This window comes from Lactuca virosa, chromosome 2, assembly GCF_052849685.1.
Source record: "Lactuca virosa cultivar CGN04683 chromosome 2, Lactuca_virosa_CGN04683_v6, whole genome shotgun sequence".
In the NCBI taxonomy this organism is placed as follows: domain Eukaryota; kingdom Viridiplantae; phylum Streptophyta; class Magnoliopsida; order Asterales; family Asteraceae; genus Lactuca; species Lactuca virosa.
In genome coordinates, this window is record NC_136427.1 from 82,571,802 (window position 1) to 82,591,088 (window position 19,287).

Here is a 19,287-nt window from a genome sequence, read left to right on the forward strand (position 1 = left end):
ACTAACTCCACTCACTGATCCGAATCATAAAGAGAAGGGTTTGGGTTTGCGACCCGACTCGCCGAGTCCATGAACTGACTCGCCGAGTCCACCTTGTGACATCTCTATTCTGTCGATTACAGTCCATTCCAACACCTTCAGCCCATAGATCTGGACTTCTAATGCTAGCATTGCACGTAAAGTTGCTAACTTTACGTGCATGCAAGGTATTATGAGGCTAGAACACTTAACCCAAGTTACAAAGAAGGCCTAGGTCATGAAATGAAGCCATGGCTAGGTAAAGCTGCCACCTCAGAGCTTCTAAAGCTCATAAATGCTTAGATCTTAAGTCCTTTTCGTCCTCAATGGCTCAATGTTCGGATTGACCTTGGAAATGGTCCAAATGTGACAAAATCTATGCTAGAAAGGGGATCTAGATGATTAACAGTCAAGGTATAAGCTTTTTACCTCTAAATGGTCTGAAATGCTACCCCAACTCTGGATCTATAGCTTCTTCTTGTACAACCAAGGTCCTTCTTCCTTCTCCAAGCTTCAATTCACTCTCAAGACAAGAACTAGCTCAACAATGGAGTTGGGTGGCTAGGGTTTCGAGTTCTGGATAATAGGGGCCGCAAATGAGCCCTAGGGAAGAGAATAAGATGCTTAAATAGGGTACCAAGTCCCGGAATTAGGGTTTCCAAACCCAGACCAGACTTGCCGAGTCCACTTGCCGATTCGCCGAGTCGGTCACTTAATCTTTGTCACGGAATCCGCTTCGACTCGTCGAGTTCTTCCCTAGACTCGATGAGTTGACCCCTTTGACTTAGGGTTTCCTTTCCTTTCTTGGTCTTTCTGATTCTGGGTGTTACATAAAAATTACTTCTCGGGGTTTTAGGTCTATTATTTAATTATTATATTTAAATGGGATGTTACACGTGTATTCACATGTGAATATAATGTGGTATATTCACATGTTAACAATACATGATTTATTCACATATCACTTAAAATTATTATTATTACTACCAGAGCTATGTGTTTGATTGATTTGTTGAAACAATCATCTCGTTTCCCTGTTTTCTCACAATAAGTTACTTATTTGATCATCTTTAAAAGCACTAAAGTTTAGTTTATATGTAAATCACACGTGAATCACATATGAATTACATGTAAATTACATGTAATATACATATGAATCACATGTAAATCACGAGTGAACACATATGAATTACATGTGATTCACATGTAAATAACTTGTAATTCACATATGAATTACATGTGATTCACATGTAAATCACATGTAATTCACATATGAATTACATGTGATTCACATGTAAATTACATGTAATTCACATATGAATTATATGTGAATAACATGTAATTAATATGTGTTCACTCGTGATTTACATGTGAATCACATGTAATTCACATATAAATCACATGTAAATTACATGTAATTCACATATGAATCACAAGTGATTCACATGTAAATCACGAGTGAACACATATGAATTACATGTGATTTACATGTAAATCACATGTAATTCACATATGAATTACATGTGATTCACATGTAAATCAAATGTAATTCACATATGAATTACATGTGATTCACATGTAAATCACATGTAATTCACATATAAATCACATGTGATTCACATGTAAATCACAAGTGAATCACATATGAATTACATGTGATTCACATTTAAATTATAAGTGAACCGCATATGATTTACGTCTATATGCATACATGCATTTTGTGTGGGTGTTCTTCGCTAATTTTTTTTTTTTTTTGTGAATTTCATATTTCAATCTCAAAAGATATAGTCACAAGTGAATATCACATTATATAATCACATATGAATCTTACATGACACACATACACACACACACACACACACACACATATATATATATATATATATATATATATATATATATATATATATATATATATATATATATATATATATATATATGAGTGTTCGTGCGTTAATCATTTTTTTTTATTTTCTTGTAGATTTGAAAGAATTAGTGAAAAATATTGAAAATGTGAAAAGTAAAAAATGGAAGAAAATATGTAAATATTCACATGAAGACATAGAAAAGGCTTTGAAATTTTGTAGCATTTTTTGTTTTGTATATTTAATTTTGTATCGAATAAAATACTTGTATAATTGTGTTTATAGATTAGTAAAAACAATAAGTTTTTTTTATGATTTAGTTATGAATATTATAGTATAAGAAATATGCATATATGCACTTGAAAAGATATGCATATATATACCTAAAATGTTGATTTTTTTTGTTAAAAAAATTATAGTTTTTTTAAAATATTCCAGATGTTTTTAGTTTACTGTTTTAAAAACATTGCAGTTTTTTTTTTTAAATTAAAATTTTCAAGGTTTTTTTTTAAATTCATGTTTTCTTAAAAAATTTAAAAAATCTGCATTTTAAAAAAAAACGAAAATTACTATTTAAAAAATTTTGAAAATTAAATTAATTATGTTAATTTTTAGATATTTTAATTAATATTTCTAAGAACACAAATATTAAATATTAAATGAGATAGGTAAGATGACGATCATGCCCTTAATGAGTTAATTTTGATCTAACGCTCCAACTTTAGTTCTCGAGTTCTCGGCAGAGTATGAGTCTCAACGGATCTCACCCCAATTTTCGAGTCCAAAAATTTCTTTTTAATTAATTGAAACATAAAAACATTCACAAGAAAATACCATGAAAACACATCATCCCATAAAACAATGATCCATGTCTAAAAATCCAAGTCATAAAATAATAACATATCAGAGTACAATCCCAGAAACTCCATGCAGAAATCGTGTGTGTGTGTGTGATGCGATGCTACGCCGCCGGCTCCTTCCCCTTAGACGAAGAGGTACCTGAAACCAAAATTGTAACCGTAAGCACAAAGCTTAGTGAGTTCCCCCATCATACCACATACCATACAATATCCTCGGTATCTTTCAACCGGTAATCATCTTCGGTATCTTTCAACCGGTATTCCTCATCGGTATCTTTCAACCGGTAATCATCATCAGTATCTTTCAACCGGTAACCATCATCGATATCTTTCAACCGGTAATCCTCATCGATATCTTTCAACCGGTAACTGGGGACTATTCTACCCCCTACCACTAGCATACAACAACAAGATATAAACATACAGTCAGGCATATCCGGGCACTCACCTACCCTTCGGTCCTAAGGACCGCTACCAAGGAAACCAATCCCTATCATACACACAACATATCATACAAATAAAACTCATGACCAAAGCATGTAACCAAACCAAAATAATTATCACAAAGACAATCATCTCCTAAATACTCCTCTTTGGTGGGCCGGCATTGTGGCCTTAGACCCACCCCTACTGGAAGGTAACTCACCTCGTACAAGAAGCTGCTGATAATCTATGCGGGAAACCTTTGTCCGCTGCTGCTACGGAAATCCTCCGGCTAAAATCCCCACAAACACTTAGTTAGAAACTGATATCTACTCTTAGGGTAAAATGACCATTTTACCCCCAACCAAGTCCAAGTCAAAGTCAACTTCCAGTTGACCCGACTCGCCGAGTTGGGCCGTCAACTCGTCGAGTCCCTTCCTTTTACTCGTCCTTATCCACGAATCGACTCGTCGAGTTTGGCAATGACTCGACGAGTTCCTCCTTCCTTACGAACATCAATGAACCTTCAACCGACTCGTCGAGTCGTATGAACACTTGTCGAGTTCACCTTCAACTGATGAACACGTCCTGACATTGACTCGCCGAGTTGTATGAACAATTTGTCGAGTTCATCTTCAAACATAAGGAGATTGCTTTGGACTCGCCGAGTCTGTTCTAGCACTCGTCGAGTCCCATGAACTCCAGGTCTAAAATTAAGTCCACTGTGTTAGGTCACTCTTTCTGTCATGTTACAACCCTTCTAACGCCCAACTGAGTCCTTTTGACCCTCAACAGAAATGGGACTCAAAGCCTTGGACTCATCGAGTCCCAAGAACGGACTCGCCGAGTCGATAACGTCCACACCCAAAAACCTCGATTTCTGATGTACAACACTTGAGCAAAAGATAGATCTAAGCTCCTTTAATCGTTCTAGCACGTAAAGTTACAAACATTACGTGCATGCATGGGACTTTCAGCTCAAAAGGACATAAAATAAGCTCTAGTGTTGCATGGGGCCTTCCTTGGGTGCAAAAGCAACCCAAATCTGCCTTGTGACCCCTTTAAAGACCTGATTCCAAAGCCTCAACCCCCAACCATGTTTGCAATCATGGTTGGTTACCAAAATGGCTTATAAAAGCCCTAAATCTCCCCAAAAGGGGATCTATCAAATGAAAGAGCAAGGTACATACATTTTACCTCTCAAAGGCTGCAAATGATGAACCAAACTCGGATCCTTCAGCCTCCTCTTGATCCTTCTATGCTCTTCCTTCTTCCTTGTGAACAAAACCACCAAGAATCACTCAAAAGCCTTGAATCTTGCATCAAAACACTTAGGGTTTGATACAGAGGGTTTCTGGGAGCATAAAGGGGCGATGGAGGCTGTATAATGTTGTTTAAATAGGGTGCAAACCCTCATATTAGGGTTTTGTCTAGACAAAGCCTACTCGTCGAGTCCGGGATCTGACTCGACGAGTCCATCACTTAAATCCCGCGTCTCATTCCGCTTCTACTCGACGAGTTGGTCCTTCAACTCGTCGAGTCCAAGGTCAAAAATGCAAAGTTACTTAAATAAAATACATACCAGGAACCAGGTGCTACAAATCTCCCCCACTTATTTTAGACTTCGTCCTCGAAGTCTACTGCTCGATCCTGGAATAGCTCTGGGTAATGCTCCATTCCGAGCCCTTCCGGTGCTGCCACTGCACCTTCACGAGCTCCACCCTCTTTTTCCTCAGATCCTTCGACTTCCGGTCGAGGATCGCCACTGGCCGCTCAATATAATTCAGGTTGTCATCGACCTGAATGTCCTCTAAGGGTACCACTGCTGAGTCGTCCACCAGGCAGTTCCGCAGCTGAGAGACGTGGAAAGTGTTGTGGATCTTTCTGAGTTCGGCTGGCAGATCCAACCTATAAGCCACCTTGCCCACCCGGGCTATAACCCTGAAGGGTCCAATATACCTGGGACCCAACTTGCCCCGCTTCCTGAATCGGATGACGCCCTTCCATGGTGACACCTTCAGGAGAACCATATCCCCGACCTGAAACTCCAGGTCCGATCGGCGCTTGTCAGCATAGCTTTTCTGCCGACTTTGCGCAATCTAAAGTTTAGTCCTGACCTGCTGAATCCTTTCGGTCGTCTTGAGCACTACATCGGTGCTCCCCATGACCCTCTGGCCAACCTCGCCCCAGCATATCGGGGTCCTGCACTTCCTCCCATACAACATCTCGAAGGGAGGTTGATCGATACTCGCATGATAGCTATTATTATACGAGAACTCCGCCAACGGAAAGTAGGTATCCCAACTACCTCTGAAGTCTAAAACACATGCCCGCAGCATATCCTCTAGCGTCTGGATGGTCCGCTCGCTCTGACCATCCGTCTGCGGGTGAAAGGCAGTGCTAAAATGCAGACGAGTACCCAGCTCGTCATGAAACTTCTTCCAAAACCTGGAAGTAAACCGAACATCTCTGTCTGAAATCACCGACACTGGCACCCTGTGCCGCGCCACCACCTCTCTGATGTAAATGTCGGCCAGCTTCTCGGCCGAGATGCTCTCCTAAATCGGAATAAAATGAGCGCTCTTGGTCAATCGATCGACGATGACCCAAATCGAATCCACCCCTCGCGCGGTCCTGGGAAGCTTTGTGATAAAATCCATCGTAATGTCTTCCCATTTCCATAGCGGGATATCCAACGGCTGCATCTTGTCGTGTGCCCTCTGGTGCTCGGCCTTGATCTTCCTGCAGGTCAAACACCGCTCCACATACCATGCTACGTCCTGCTTCATGCTAGGCCAGCAATAATCAGGACGAAGATCTCTATACATCTTCGTCGCTCTGGGATGGATAGAAAATCTGGATTAGTGTGCCTCCTCCATCAGGATCTGGTGCACGCCTCCATGATAAGGGACCCACACCCTATGGTGAAGAGTCAATAACCCTCGGCTATCATAGTCGAAGGAGGAAACCTGCCCCACAATTCGCTCGCACTTCCGATGTTCCTTCTTCATGGCCTCCTGTTGGGCCTCCCGAATCTGCTCCAACAGCGGAGTCACCACTGTCATCCTCAGACAGATATCCCTTATCGGCGATGCCTTGCGGCTAAGCACGTCGGCCACCACATTGGCCTTCCCCGGGTGGTAGAGGATCTCACAGTCATAATCCATTACCACATCAAGCCACCGACGCTGCCTCATATTCAGATTTGGCTGGTCCATAAGATACCTCAGGCTCTTGTGGTCCATGTAAATCGTACAACGAACCCCATAGAGGTAATGACGCCAAATCTTGAGGGCGAACACAACAGCCCCCCAGCTCCAAATCATGCGTCAGGTAGTTCGCCTCGTGAGGCTTCAGCTGTCTCGAAGCGTAAGCAATGACATGCCCTCTCTGCATCAATACTGCGCCCAAACCCGAGATGGACGCATCACAGTACACGACGAAATCCTCCATGCCCTCTGGCAGGGCTAAGATTGGCGCCTCGCACAACCTCTGCCTCAATGTCTCGAATACAGCCTGCTGCTCAGGCCCCCAACGAAAGACCACGGCTTTCCTCATCAGCCTGGTCAGGGGAACGACTATCTTGGAGAAGTCCTGAATGAATCTCCGATAGTAGCCTGCCAATCCCAGAAAGCTCCGAATCTTAGATGGAGACCTCGGAACCTCCCAACTCATCACAGCCTCCACTTTGGCCGGATCTACCGAAATCCCGTTCTGGTTGACAAGGTGCCCAAGAAACTGCACCTCGCGCAACCAGAACTCACACTTGGAGAACTTAGCATACAAGCTCTCCCTCCTCAAAGTCTCCAAAATCTCTCGCAGATGCTCCTCATGGTGCTCTCGCGTCTTGGAGTAAACCAAGATGTCATCGATGAATACTATCACAGACCGGTCTAACATCGGTCTACACACGCGGTTCATGAGGTCCATGAACGCGGCAGGAGCATTGGTGAGCCCGAAAGGCATCACCACAAACTCATAGTGCCCATAGCGCGTCCGGAACACAGTCTTCCGCACATCCTCCTCTCTGACCCTCATCTGATGATACCCTGATCGCAAATCAATCTTGGAGAACCAAGATGCTCCCTGTAGCTGGTCAAAGAGGTCATCAATCCTCGGGAGTGGGTAACGGTTCTTCACCGTTACCTTATTCGGCTCCCGATAGTCTATACACATCCGATGCGACCCGTCCTTCTTCTTCACAAACATAATCGAGGGCCCCCCCAGGGAGAACTACTAGGTCTAATGAATCCCTTATCTAACAGCTCCTGCAGCTGTGTAGACAACTCCTGCATCTCAGGAGGAGCCAACCGATACGGTGCCTTGGCTATCGGAGCCGCACCAGGGACTAGGTCGATCCTGAACTCCACCTGTCGCTCCGGACGTATCCCAGGCAGCTCCTCCGAGAATACGTCCGCAAACTCTCGTACCACGGGCACATCACCCACCGTCGCCCTACTCGCCTCCCGGGTATCCATAACATAGGCGACATAACCTGCGCAACCCTGCTGGAAGTAGCGCCTAGCCCTCGCTGCCGAACATAAAGCTGGTCCTCGCTGTGGCCTTTCGCCCTGAACCACCAGCTCTCCCCCACCAGGGGTCCTAATCCGCACTGACTGTTGCGCCCAGTCAATCACTGCCCCATTGGGGCTCAGCCAATCCATACCAATAATAACCTTGTTCCCCCGCAAAGGTATGGGAACCAAGTCCACCAGGTAACGTTCCTCCAACAGCCTCAAAACACAATCCCGGTAGACCTCTGACGCTCGTACTGACAAGTCGTCCGCAATCTCGACCTCTAGAGGGCAATCCAACATGCCCGAAGATTTGGAAACTTATTGCTAAACGCAAGAGAGACAAACGATCGGGTGGCACCCGAATCAAACAACACCTGAACTGGGATACCGTTCACATGGAACGATCGTAAGCAAGGCACATAATATATCAAAATCACAGCGACATAACATACAAGCACAAAATAAGAAATCATACCCGTCACCACATCGGGTGCAGCGCGTGCGTCCTCGGCTGTCAGCTGAAATGCTTGGCTCCGAACCACTGGAGCCTCCAACTTGGCCTTCCGGCCATCCACAAACCGTGTTGTCGCTGGAGTCGGCACCACTGTCGGCGCCGCTGCTGCTGTCAATCTGGGGCAATTGGCCTTTTTATGGCCCTTCTGATTGCAATGAAAGCAAATCAGGTCTGATATCTGAATCGCAGGAGCAGGGGCAGTACAATCTCTGGCAAAATGCCCAACCTTGCCGCACTTATAGCAGCCTGAACCCGGCCCAGTGCGACAAGCTCCCTCGTGTGACCGACCGCATTTCCCACAGCGGTCCCGCCCTGACTGGCCTTTCGGCCTACCATCGGATCCCTTGGGCTTCTTCCCCGAAGCCCCCGTCGTCAGCCCCTCCGCTGCCTTCCTCTTCCGGATGTGCTCCAGATCAATCTCCCTCTCCTTAGCCCTGGCAATCATGGAATCCAGCGTAGGGCAAGCTGAGAAACTGACATGCTCCCGGATGTCAGCTCGTAACATATCATGGTAGCGGGTCCTCCTCATGTCCTCATCACCCGCATACTGGGGCACCAGCAATGCCCTCTCCCGGAACTTGGCGGTGATCTCCGCCATAGTCTCCGTAGTCTGCCTCATGTCCAAGAACTCCCTGGCCAGCTGCTGAAGCTCCACAGCTGGCGCAAACTCTGCCCTGAACCGGGTCACAAAATCCGGCCATGTCATAGCCTCAACAGCCGAGGTTTCCAGAGAGTCACCAACCGACTCCCATTAATCTCTGGCCCTGTCTCTCAAACATCCTTCGCCCCATGGAAATCTGGCGCACCGCTCCCTCGGAAGTCCTTGAAGGACAGTGTGCGCGCACCCGCCTGGCTAGACGCCATATCACTCCTGAATGCTCGGAGGCGATCCTCCATCAGCTCAACAATCCCTTCCTTGATCGACCCGAAGATAACCGGCGTCGCATCAAGGATACCCCTCATGATCTCGGACACGATGAACTCGCGTAACCCATCATCCACATGCTCGGATCCTGCGCCCGAGCCCGATCCTGACCGAGATCCTGAACCTCCTGCTCCATGTCGCGTGACCACCATTCTGAAAATAAACATACGAATGTCAGGGTCACATATACTTTCGGAGGTCTCGCACACTTTCCAAGTTTCCAGGTTCCATCTAAGCCCTCCTTGATTAGAGTATGGGTCCTCTGCTTTCAGTAGTACGGGCCCATACTACCTTCCACATCTACCCGTACTTTCCTCAAGGATTGCGTCGACTTCACCAAGTCCCTTTTCCCGATACCCTTTTCACTGACCTCGTCCTAGGCTTTCCTAGGGCACTCTCCGACCTACCCTCCGCCATCAGCTGCACTAGGAGTCCCCACCACTTCCCCCTAACTAACTTGCGGATACTGTTACATATCCGTTCCTTAGCTAGTTGAAGATGGCCAGAACCCCCATAGCACAAAGCAAGCAGCATTCGTGCATTGGGTAACCAAATCAGGCATAACCTACACAGGCCATCCTACTGCTGACTAAACAGTCCTAGCATACAGCTCATACAACAGGCATATAAGGCATCCTCCTAAATCCTTAGCCCTAACTAGCATGCAATTCTCAGAATCATATATCAGGCACACAAGGCATCCTCCTAGATCCTTAGTCATATTCTAGCATGCAGTTTTCTGAATCAAAACCATATAGCATAACATATGAAGTATGGGTATCTTAGGGAAAACTTACTTGAGCACGACCGGTCGCATGCATCACACACTTGGTCTTTCTTAAAATCCTTTCATTTAGATTTAGGAAACCATTTTCCTTGTAAAAACCTTTTAGCCCCTCAGTTTGAGTCCAGACACCCCCGAGGGTGTGTCTGAATCCCTCAAACCAGGGCTCTGATACCAACTTGTAACGTCCCAATTTTCGAGTCCAAAAATTTCTTTTTAATTAATTGAAACATAAAAACATTCACAAGAAAATACCGTGAAAACACATCATCCCATAAAACAATGATCCATGTCTAAAAATCCAAGTCATAAAATAATAACATATCAGAGTACAATCCCAGAAACTCCATGCGGAAATCGTGTGTGTGTGTGTGTGATGCGATGCTACGCCGCCAGCTCCTTCCCCTTAGACGAAGAGGTACCTGAATCCAAAACCGAAACCGTAAGCACAAAGCTTAGTGAGTTCCCCCATCATACCACATACCATACAATATCCTCGGTATCTTTCAACCGGTAATCATTGTCGGTATCTTTCAACCGGTAATCCTCATCGGTATCTTTCAACCGGTAATCATCATCGGTATCTTTCAACCGGTAATCCTCATCGGTATCTTTCAACCGGTAACTGGGGACTATTCCCCCCCCCACCACTAGCATACAGCAACAAGATATAAACATACAGTCAGGCATATCCGGGTACTGACCTACCCTTCGGTCCTAAGGACCGCTACCAGGGAAACCAATCACTATCATACATGTAACATATCATACAAATAAAACTCATGACCAAAGCATGTAACCAAACCAAGATAATTATCACAAAGACAATCATCTCCTAAATACTCCTCTTTGGTGGGCCGGCATTGTGGCCTTAGACCCACCCCTACTGGAAGGTAACTCACCTCGTACAAGAAGCTGCTGATAATCTGTGCGGGAAACCTCCGTCCGCTGCTGCTCCGGAAATCCTCCGGCTAAAATCCCCACAAACACTCAGTTAGAAACTGATATCTACTCTTAGGGTAAAATGACCATTTTACCCCCAACCAAGTCCAAGTCAAATTCAACTTCCAGTTGACCCGACTAGCCGAGTTGGGCCGTCAACTCGTCGATTCCCTTCCTTTTACTCGTCCTTATCCACGAATCGACTCGTCGAGTTTGGCAATGACTCGACGAGTTCCCCCTTCCTTACGAACATCAATGAACCTTCAACCGACTCGCCGAGTCGTATGAACACTTGTCGAGTTCACATTCAACTGATGAACACGTCCTGACCTTGACTCGCCGAGTTGTATGAACAACTCGTCGAGTTCATCTTCAAACATAAAGAGATTGCCTTGGACTCGCCGAGTCTGTTCTAGCACTCGTCGAGTCCCATGAACTCCAGGTCTAAAATTAAGTCCAGTGCGTTAGGTCACTCTTTCTGTCATGTTACAACCCTTCTAACGCCCAACTGAGTCCTTTTGACTCTCAACAGAAATGGGACTCAAAGCCTTGGACTCGTCGAGTCCCAAGAACGGACTCGCCGAGTCGATAACGCCCACACCCAAAAACCTCGATTTCTGATGTACAACACTTGACCAAAAGATAGATCTAAGCTCCTTTAATCGTTCTAGCACGTAAAGTTACAAACTTTACGTGCATGCATGGGACTTTCAGCTCAAAAGGACATAAAATAAGCTCTAGTGTTGCATGGGGCCTTCCTTGGGTGCAAAAGCAACCCAAATCTGCCTTGTGACCCCTTTAAAGACCTGATTCCAAAGCCTCAACCCCCAACCATGTTTGCAATCATGGTTGGTTACCAAAATGGCTTATAAAAGCCCTAAATCTCCCCAAAAGGGGATCTATCAAGTGTAAAGCAAGGTACAGACTTTTTACCTTTCAAAGGCTGCAAATGATGAACCAAACTCGGATCCTTCAGCCTCCTCCTGATCCTTCTATGCTCTTCCTTCTTCCTTGTGAACAAAACCACCAAGAATCACTCAAAAGCCTTGAATCTTGCACCAAAACACTTAGGGTTTGATATAGAGGGTTTCTGGGAGCATAAAGGGGCGATGGAGGCTGTATAATGTTGTTTAAATAGGGTGCAAACCCTCAGATTAGAGTTTTGTCCAGACAGAGCCTACTCGTCGAGTCCGGGATCCGACTCGACGAGTCCATCACTTAAATCCCGCGTCTCATTACGCTTCTACTCGACGAGTTGGTCCTTCAACTCGCCGAGTCCAAGGTCAAAAATGCAAAGTTACTTAAATAAAATACATACCAGGAACCAGGTGCTACAATATATATATATATATATATATATATATATATATATATATATATATATATATATATATATATATATCTTGATTCTTAGAAGAATCGACTTTGAAACCTTAACTTTCCAAAATTAAACCTCTCATTTGTGGCGAGGAATCTAATCAACCAAATTGATGGATATGTGCTATAATCGCTTGAAACTTCATTCTGCAGCAACACACGAAGAAAATGCACGATTAATATCCATTTAATTACCAATCATATTCTTAGCACAGATAAAGCCAGGCTATGTGAGTGGCTTGGCTTGCTCATGAGAATGCTATCTTTGATGTATATTGGATAAAGGTACAGAACCACTCAATCACAGTTACATATGTTTACTGTTTTTATTTTTATATATTTATTTATTTTTTTTCTGAAATAATGACCACTGTAATCATACTACTTGTATAAACAGCCCCATATTCAGCCCTTGAAATGTGCTAAAATATTTTTCAAGTTAGTCATTCACTTCAAAACACCCCCAAACGTGGCTGTCCAAACTGTAGGCTATGCAACAAGTTGTGTAGTATTTTGGATTTCTGTTGTATTTTAAAATAATGAATGCTTTCTACTATGGTTTATTGCATTCAAACAAAAGAGTGTCTTTATCCATAATCTGTTGACATTTGTTTGTAAAGAAAATTTACTTGTTAAGTTCATTTATATACCTAGTAAATACGCCATAGAAGTTAGTTTTCTGCTGTCATAATTCTGTAAGTTTGGTTTTCTGTATTGATTTCTGTTTCAATTTATGGTGTTGGACTACAGAATATTTATGATGCTTGATGCTGGTGTTATCCTTTTTGCTGGTTTTATCTTTATGTTGCAGCATGTATAAAAAGGAAATTTATTTAATTTTCTACGATGCTGATAGATGGATGCTGCTCCTGTCTTAATAGAATGAAATCAAGTCTTTTAGAAATCCCATCTTTTGGTGGCTGCATATCCTGACTAGCTAGCAAGCTTTTTGTAAACCATATCAGCAGTGGATTGTTGTGCATGACTTATTTATTATTATTATTATTTTTTTATCCTTTTTATATACATTAATCTACAATTTCTCCTCTGTTGTAGTTTTGGATTGGTGAAAAGTTAATGATAGGCCCTGCAATGTGGAATCCACAATTTTATTGTTGGATGGGAAGAGACATTTGTATTTTTGCTGAGATTGTCAAAAGGTTGGAGGATTTGAAAGTTGGGGGTTAATAGAGACGTACATGTATGTGAGGTCAATTTTTAGGTCTATGCTATTACTTCATCTTTTGACTTAAACACAACACTATATGCTGATTTTGGTTCACAATTTTGTCGTATTTGGTATTTCACTTAATCTATCATTTTGTTATTCACCCTGAAAATAATTATTGTGGTATCTCTGTTGCTAATGATGCTAAAATAGTCCTTAGGAACATTAGACTGATAGTTTATGGTTTTTAGCATGCGGAAGGATCATGAGTAGCTTAATTGGTGATAGAAATAGAAGATTGAGATTTGCAATCCATAAATTTGTACCTTTTCGGGTGTAGTACAAATCAGTTAGAATGCATGAGAGCCGTCATGCAAGAAATTCCAATGACTTATACAAGAAAATTAAGCAGAAATGAACCTTGCAAAGTTGGTCGACTAAAAAAAATTAGAAGTTGTAGGTTTAAGTGATAAGTGAGAGAAGAATGTTGTGAACTTTTGTTTAAAATGTTCAATGATTAAATTCATTAAAAGTTTGGACTTTTATACAACATTTATACTTGTCTGATTGTCTCCTTAAAAGGTTGAACAACAGAGATTTCTCATAAAATTGGATGGATGGGGAGAAAGTCAGACGAGAGTGTATAATTGAACAAGAGGAGAAAGAAATGATACAACATATCTATACACCAACACACTCAAATAACTTCTGAATTTATGTACAGCCTTGAATCACGAGGTGCTCCCCGTTTGACATGTTGGTTAACCACATAGGCAGTTCTTGCATTCCGAATCCATCTATTTGTAACCGAGTCAGTGAGGTGAGGTGTTGTATTTCATCTGGTATTGACTTCCAATGAGACCAACCGTACAATACCAACGAGTGAAGGTGGTTCCTTAACTTCTCGATGCCTTGGAGACTCGGGAAAGAATCCAGCTCCTTCGAGAACCGACCAAGTTCCAACCTTTCTAAGAAGGCAAAACAGTCAAACATTTCATGAGGCAAGGAAGTCAGTTTGCCGCAGTCGGTAATTTCCAAAGTCTTCAAAGAATGACACTCGTTGGGTAAATTGGTTATTTCTGAAAGACTAGGACACATGGCAATTTTTAAAAAATCGAGAGATGTGAGGCCTTGTATGCTCTTAATGGACACCAGACCATTGCAGCCTCTAATCTCTAAGGAAACAAGAGGATGGGGCTGGCATTCATCCAAGACAATAATCTTTGGGCAATACTTGATTTCCAACTTCTGAAGGACCGGCGATATCATATTAGAGCTGTTGGGTTCTCCATCTATCCACTTTTCCAGTCTTTCCATATGATCTACTCGGAGCCTTCTCAATGATCGAGACAAAGGCTTGGTTGATCCAGTAACATCGGAACTCCTTAAGCATGCCAAGTTGTCCATATCTTCCAACTCAAGATCCAGAAGATGAGATAGGTGCTCAAGCGTCGGAAGAGAGAGGCAGCTGCTACATCCATATAATCTGATCTTCACAAGCTTGTCAAGGGGGGTCTCTTTCCCATCAATATTGATTGCCATCTTTATTACCCATTCTGGAAAATTATAACCAGAAAATCTTTTAATTCTCAATATTTTCACATCTCCAGGGGGTTGCAAGCCTTCCAATATATCCTTGTCGTTTCTGTTGGCACCTCCATGGTCCCAACTCCATTCAAATTCGATCTCGTATAAATTTTTCTTTCTAGATAAGTCTGCCTTGACAGCATCCTCTTTGCTACCAACATTCTCTAGATGTGAAATAAAGAGGCTTCCAGCAAGGTTATTCAAACGGCATAGCTCTTCTATACCATGTCCCTTCCTTCTTAGCACTGTGAAGGAAGGCAAAGTTCGAAGAGAAGTCAATTGTCCAACGATATTAGCAGGAATGTCTTTGTGACACTGGAAATATCGCAGGCTTATCAAATTTCTCATGGCTTCTGGAAACTTGTTGAGATGAAGGCAACCTTGCAACTTCAGAGTTTGCAAATGGTATAATTTACCAATAGATTCAGGAAGAACACGGATATTCGTATATGATAAATCCAGATACCTGAGATGCACCAACCTTCCAATTGAATGGTCTAACTTCTGTATTTTACAATATTTGAGTTGTAGGATTTGTATGCACTTTAATCGTTCAAATGAAAATATCTTCTCAACTTCTCCTTTGATGAAAAATCGTTGAAATGAAAATTTCTTCTCATCTTCACCTTTGTTAAAAACTTGATAAAATGAAAACTTTTTGTCATCTTTACCTTTAATGATCAATGTACGCAAAGTTCTAGCCACCGTATTCCTTTCAATGAACATAAAAACATTGGCTTCCCATTCCTCGTTCTGTTTTTGGTAAAAAGCGAGGTGTTTAACCTGAGGGATACATGCGATATCATCATTTGTTGTATCCTCCAAACATAAGATTTCATGCTTTGAAAGTGATAATGAGAGATCATGCACCAGATCATGCATGCTACAACGAGTGATGTGACCATACTCATCCCTTTCAACATCTTGGAACAACGAATTGCTGACCAAAATTTGAAAAATGTCATTCCCCACATCCTCCATCTCCTTGTTTCTTTCCTCATCCGCTTGAACTAACCCTAAAGCCATCCAAAGTTGGACCAGTTCTTCCCTTTCCATGACCGTATCTTTCTTAAAGATGGAACAATACACAAAGCATTGCTTGACGATAGAATCGGGGAGATTATCAAAGCTCAGTTCCAAACTCTTTTGAACTCTATCCCTTTCTTCTTCCAGATCCCAAACCTTGCTATATTTTATGTACAACCACTTCTCCGTGTCATTGTAATTCGCCAACATGCCACCTATTACATTTAATAGCAATGGTAAACCACCACACTTTTCTACAATGTCGCGGCCTATCTTCACCAGTTCCGGCGACGCTGATGTTCCTGCCACAAACGCTCTTTCTCTGAAGATGTCCCAACAATGATCATCAGAAAGACCTTTTAAAGGACACGAATCCCTGATCATATCATGAGTTCCGATTTCAAGTTTCCGTGTAGTGACAAGAATGCCACTTCCATTTTGTGAGCTTACATTTAGCATACAACTCCTAAACTCTTCCCAGTATGGCCTCTCTTGGACCCAGACGTCATCCAAGACGAGCAAATATCTTTTTGATGCCAACTGCTCTTTAAGACTTTCAATTAAATTGGTCCTTAGGTCCGAGTTAGGTTTCTTTTTGGCAAGAGACTCGTAGATCTTTGCAAGAAGTGTATTGATGTCAACCTTAACCGACACACACAACCATGCTTTAACATCAAAATGTTGCTCGATCTTTTTATCATTGTAGACCGACTTAGCCAAAGTGGTCTTCCCAATACCACCCATTCCCACAATGGGAACAATGCTAAGTTTTTCTTCTTTTCTTGATTGGGTTAAAAGTTCAATGATATGGAGTTTATCATCATCCCTCCCAACAATTATAAATTCTTCTTGATTTGGAACAGTCTCTCTCCAATAGAGACGATCTAGAACAGGGCCTGCAGGGTGTTCATTTTGTAGTCCTAAACTGTTTGCTTCTGTATTGATCTTAAACAACTTTTCATTGATGTTTTGGATTTTATGACCTATTTTATAACGAAATGAAAACCTTTTCAAGCTTGGAAGGCACACTACCTTTCTTGCCATCTGATCTGGTTTCTTTATTTGACGCCTCAGCATTTCGTAATCAACCTCATCCAACACATCATCAGCTTCACCCACTACATCTTTTAGCTGCTTCAGCCACACCATCACAACCTCTGATTTCTTTTTTCGCTCTGCATCGGTTAACTTGGCACGAATCAGGTCTAATGTTCTGTGAAGGCTGGTCAGCTTTTCTTCGTAACCCCAGGCAATGGCGAGTTCACCCGCAGCAATAGACAACACCTTTTTCAATATCCCCTCAGCAGCAATAGTGACTAATGCTTCAGCCATTTTCACTGGTTAGAAGAGAGAGGAAGAGCGGATGAATGGTGGAAGAAAGATAGAAAACAATAAGAATCTATGAGATGGTGGAACAAATAGAGACCCAACGAATGGAAATGGAAATTCATACGCTTTCCTAATTAAATTATACCTTTCCTAAGTTACAAGTTTAGAACATACACTTTGCTAATTTTCTTTTCTTTTCTTTTGTTTTTACCTTCTGTCATTATTACTTATCTAAAATATTAATATATCATTATATTTTATGTTTTAATAGTTAATATATAATGTTTCATATGTAAACTAGAATTGATCTTTGTAACTGGTTTATTTTCATTTACCTTTTGTCCTTTTGATATACCTCTATATTGTAATATGATATGTACATATATCTTTCCATTTTAATCCGTACGTTTCTTTATATGGGTGGAATACATTTTTCTTATATGGAACATGGAAATTTTTGTAATAATTGTGTCAATGAGAATATAACTAAGAGAAAAGTACATAAATGGTCCCTGTGAAATCCAAAATTCGCATATATTGTCCCTAACCTGTTTTGCTTGATAAGCATGATCTGTGTCGTTTTACTTTCTAGTGTAGTTGGTCCGTTTCATTTTATTACAAATTTGATCCAAAATTATTGTTTTACCCTTTTTTATTGGCTTTTATTTTTTATATTATAATTTAAATTAAATAAAAAAAATAAAAATCCATTAAAACTATCCTTAACCCAACCATCTCAGTTCGTCTTCATGCTCGCCACCATACCTCCCTCAACCCCACTTCATCCCTGCCACCCTCCACCAGTAACCACCACTTTTCTCATGCACTTTCTCGTTACATCCTTGCCAGACTCACGACCGAATACCACAAAGAAAATCAACTACATTCTTTTGTTGACACGAAGAAATATGAAATAGAAGTAAACAGAAATGAAAATAAATAAGATTTTGAAATCAATTGCAGGTTTGAAGGTGAAGGTTTTGATATTGAAACCTAATGTCAGTGGATATCCATGGAAATTCAAATGAACTGTATGTCAATTTCATTTATGGAGGATGGATTTATACACAGAGATACAACAGAAATATGAGATATAAACTCCTATTCAAACTCCTATTCTAGTGGAGACTCTTGACTTACTGTTTGTGTTTATATTATACACGTTTACAATGACAATGTTGACTATTTGACTAATACCCTCCGGCAAGCTCAAGTGCGGGACGTACTTGCAGCTTGGAACGAAGAAACATAACTCGTCCCTTTCCTAACGGTTTGGTGAATATATCTGCCAGCTGGTCAATGGAAGAAACGTAGCAGATTTTGAGTTGATTTGATTCGACTTGTTCCCGAACAAAATGAAAATCAAGTGCAATGTGTTTGGATCTGGTACTTATTACTGGATTTTTGCTCATGAATATTGAACCGACATTGTCACATAGTAAGAGTGGTGGATTTGAAATGGGCGCATGGAGGTCACATAATAGTTGTTTGATCCAAAGTAATTCAGCTGTAGTATAGGCCAAGGATCTATACTCTACTTTGGTGATTGATTTAGCTACAACTTTTTGTTTGCGAGAGGTCCAGCTAATCAAGTTTGACCCATGAAAGATGGCAAAGCCATATTGCGATCGAGCAGGGGCGAAGCCATGTGGAGTCAAGGGTGGGCCTTGACCCACCCACACATATTTGTTTAAATATAATATATTTATATGTTTTATTATATATTAAAAAAAACTATTGGGCTTTAAGTGTAAATGGCCCACCCTAAATTTAATTGAAATTACTTGTCTCCTGCATATTCTCACGCTGTTGCACACATATATGTTTATCAAATTCAAGAAGCACTTTTGAAGTTCTTTTAAAGTTAAAGATGATCATCGCTATTTATTATTCAATTTATTAATTGTTATTCATCAATCGTCACCAACATTCAGATTAGTTAATTTTTTTTT

General features: G+C 41.8%; 1 protein-coding gene across 1 annotated transcript; it reads right to left on the reverse strand.

Moving 5' to 3' along the window:
* Window positions 1-14,107: 14,107 nt before the first annotated feature.
* LOC145157549 (putative disease resistance protein RGA4) lies at window positions 14,108-17,338 on the reverse strand. The gene has a single exon (XM_079076574.1). The coding sequence runs from the start codon at window positions 17,336-17,338 to the stop codon at window positions 14,108-14,110; it is 3,231 nt and encodes a 1,076-aa protein (XP_078932700.1).
* Between the last annotated feature and the right edge of the window lie 1,949 nt (window positions 17,339-19,287).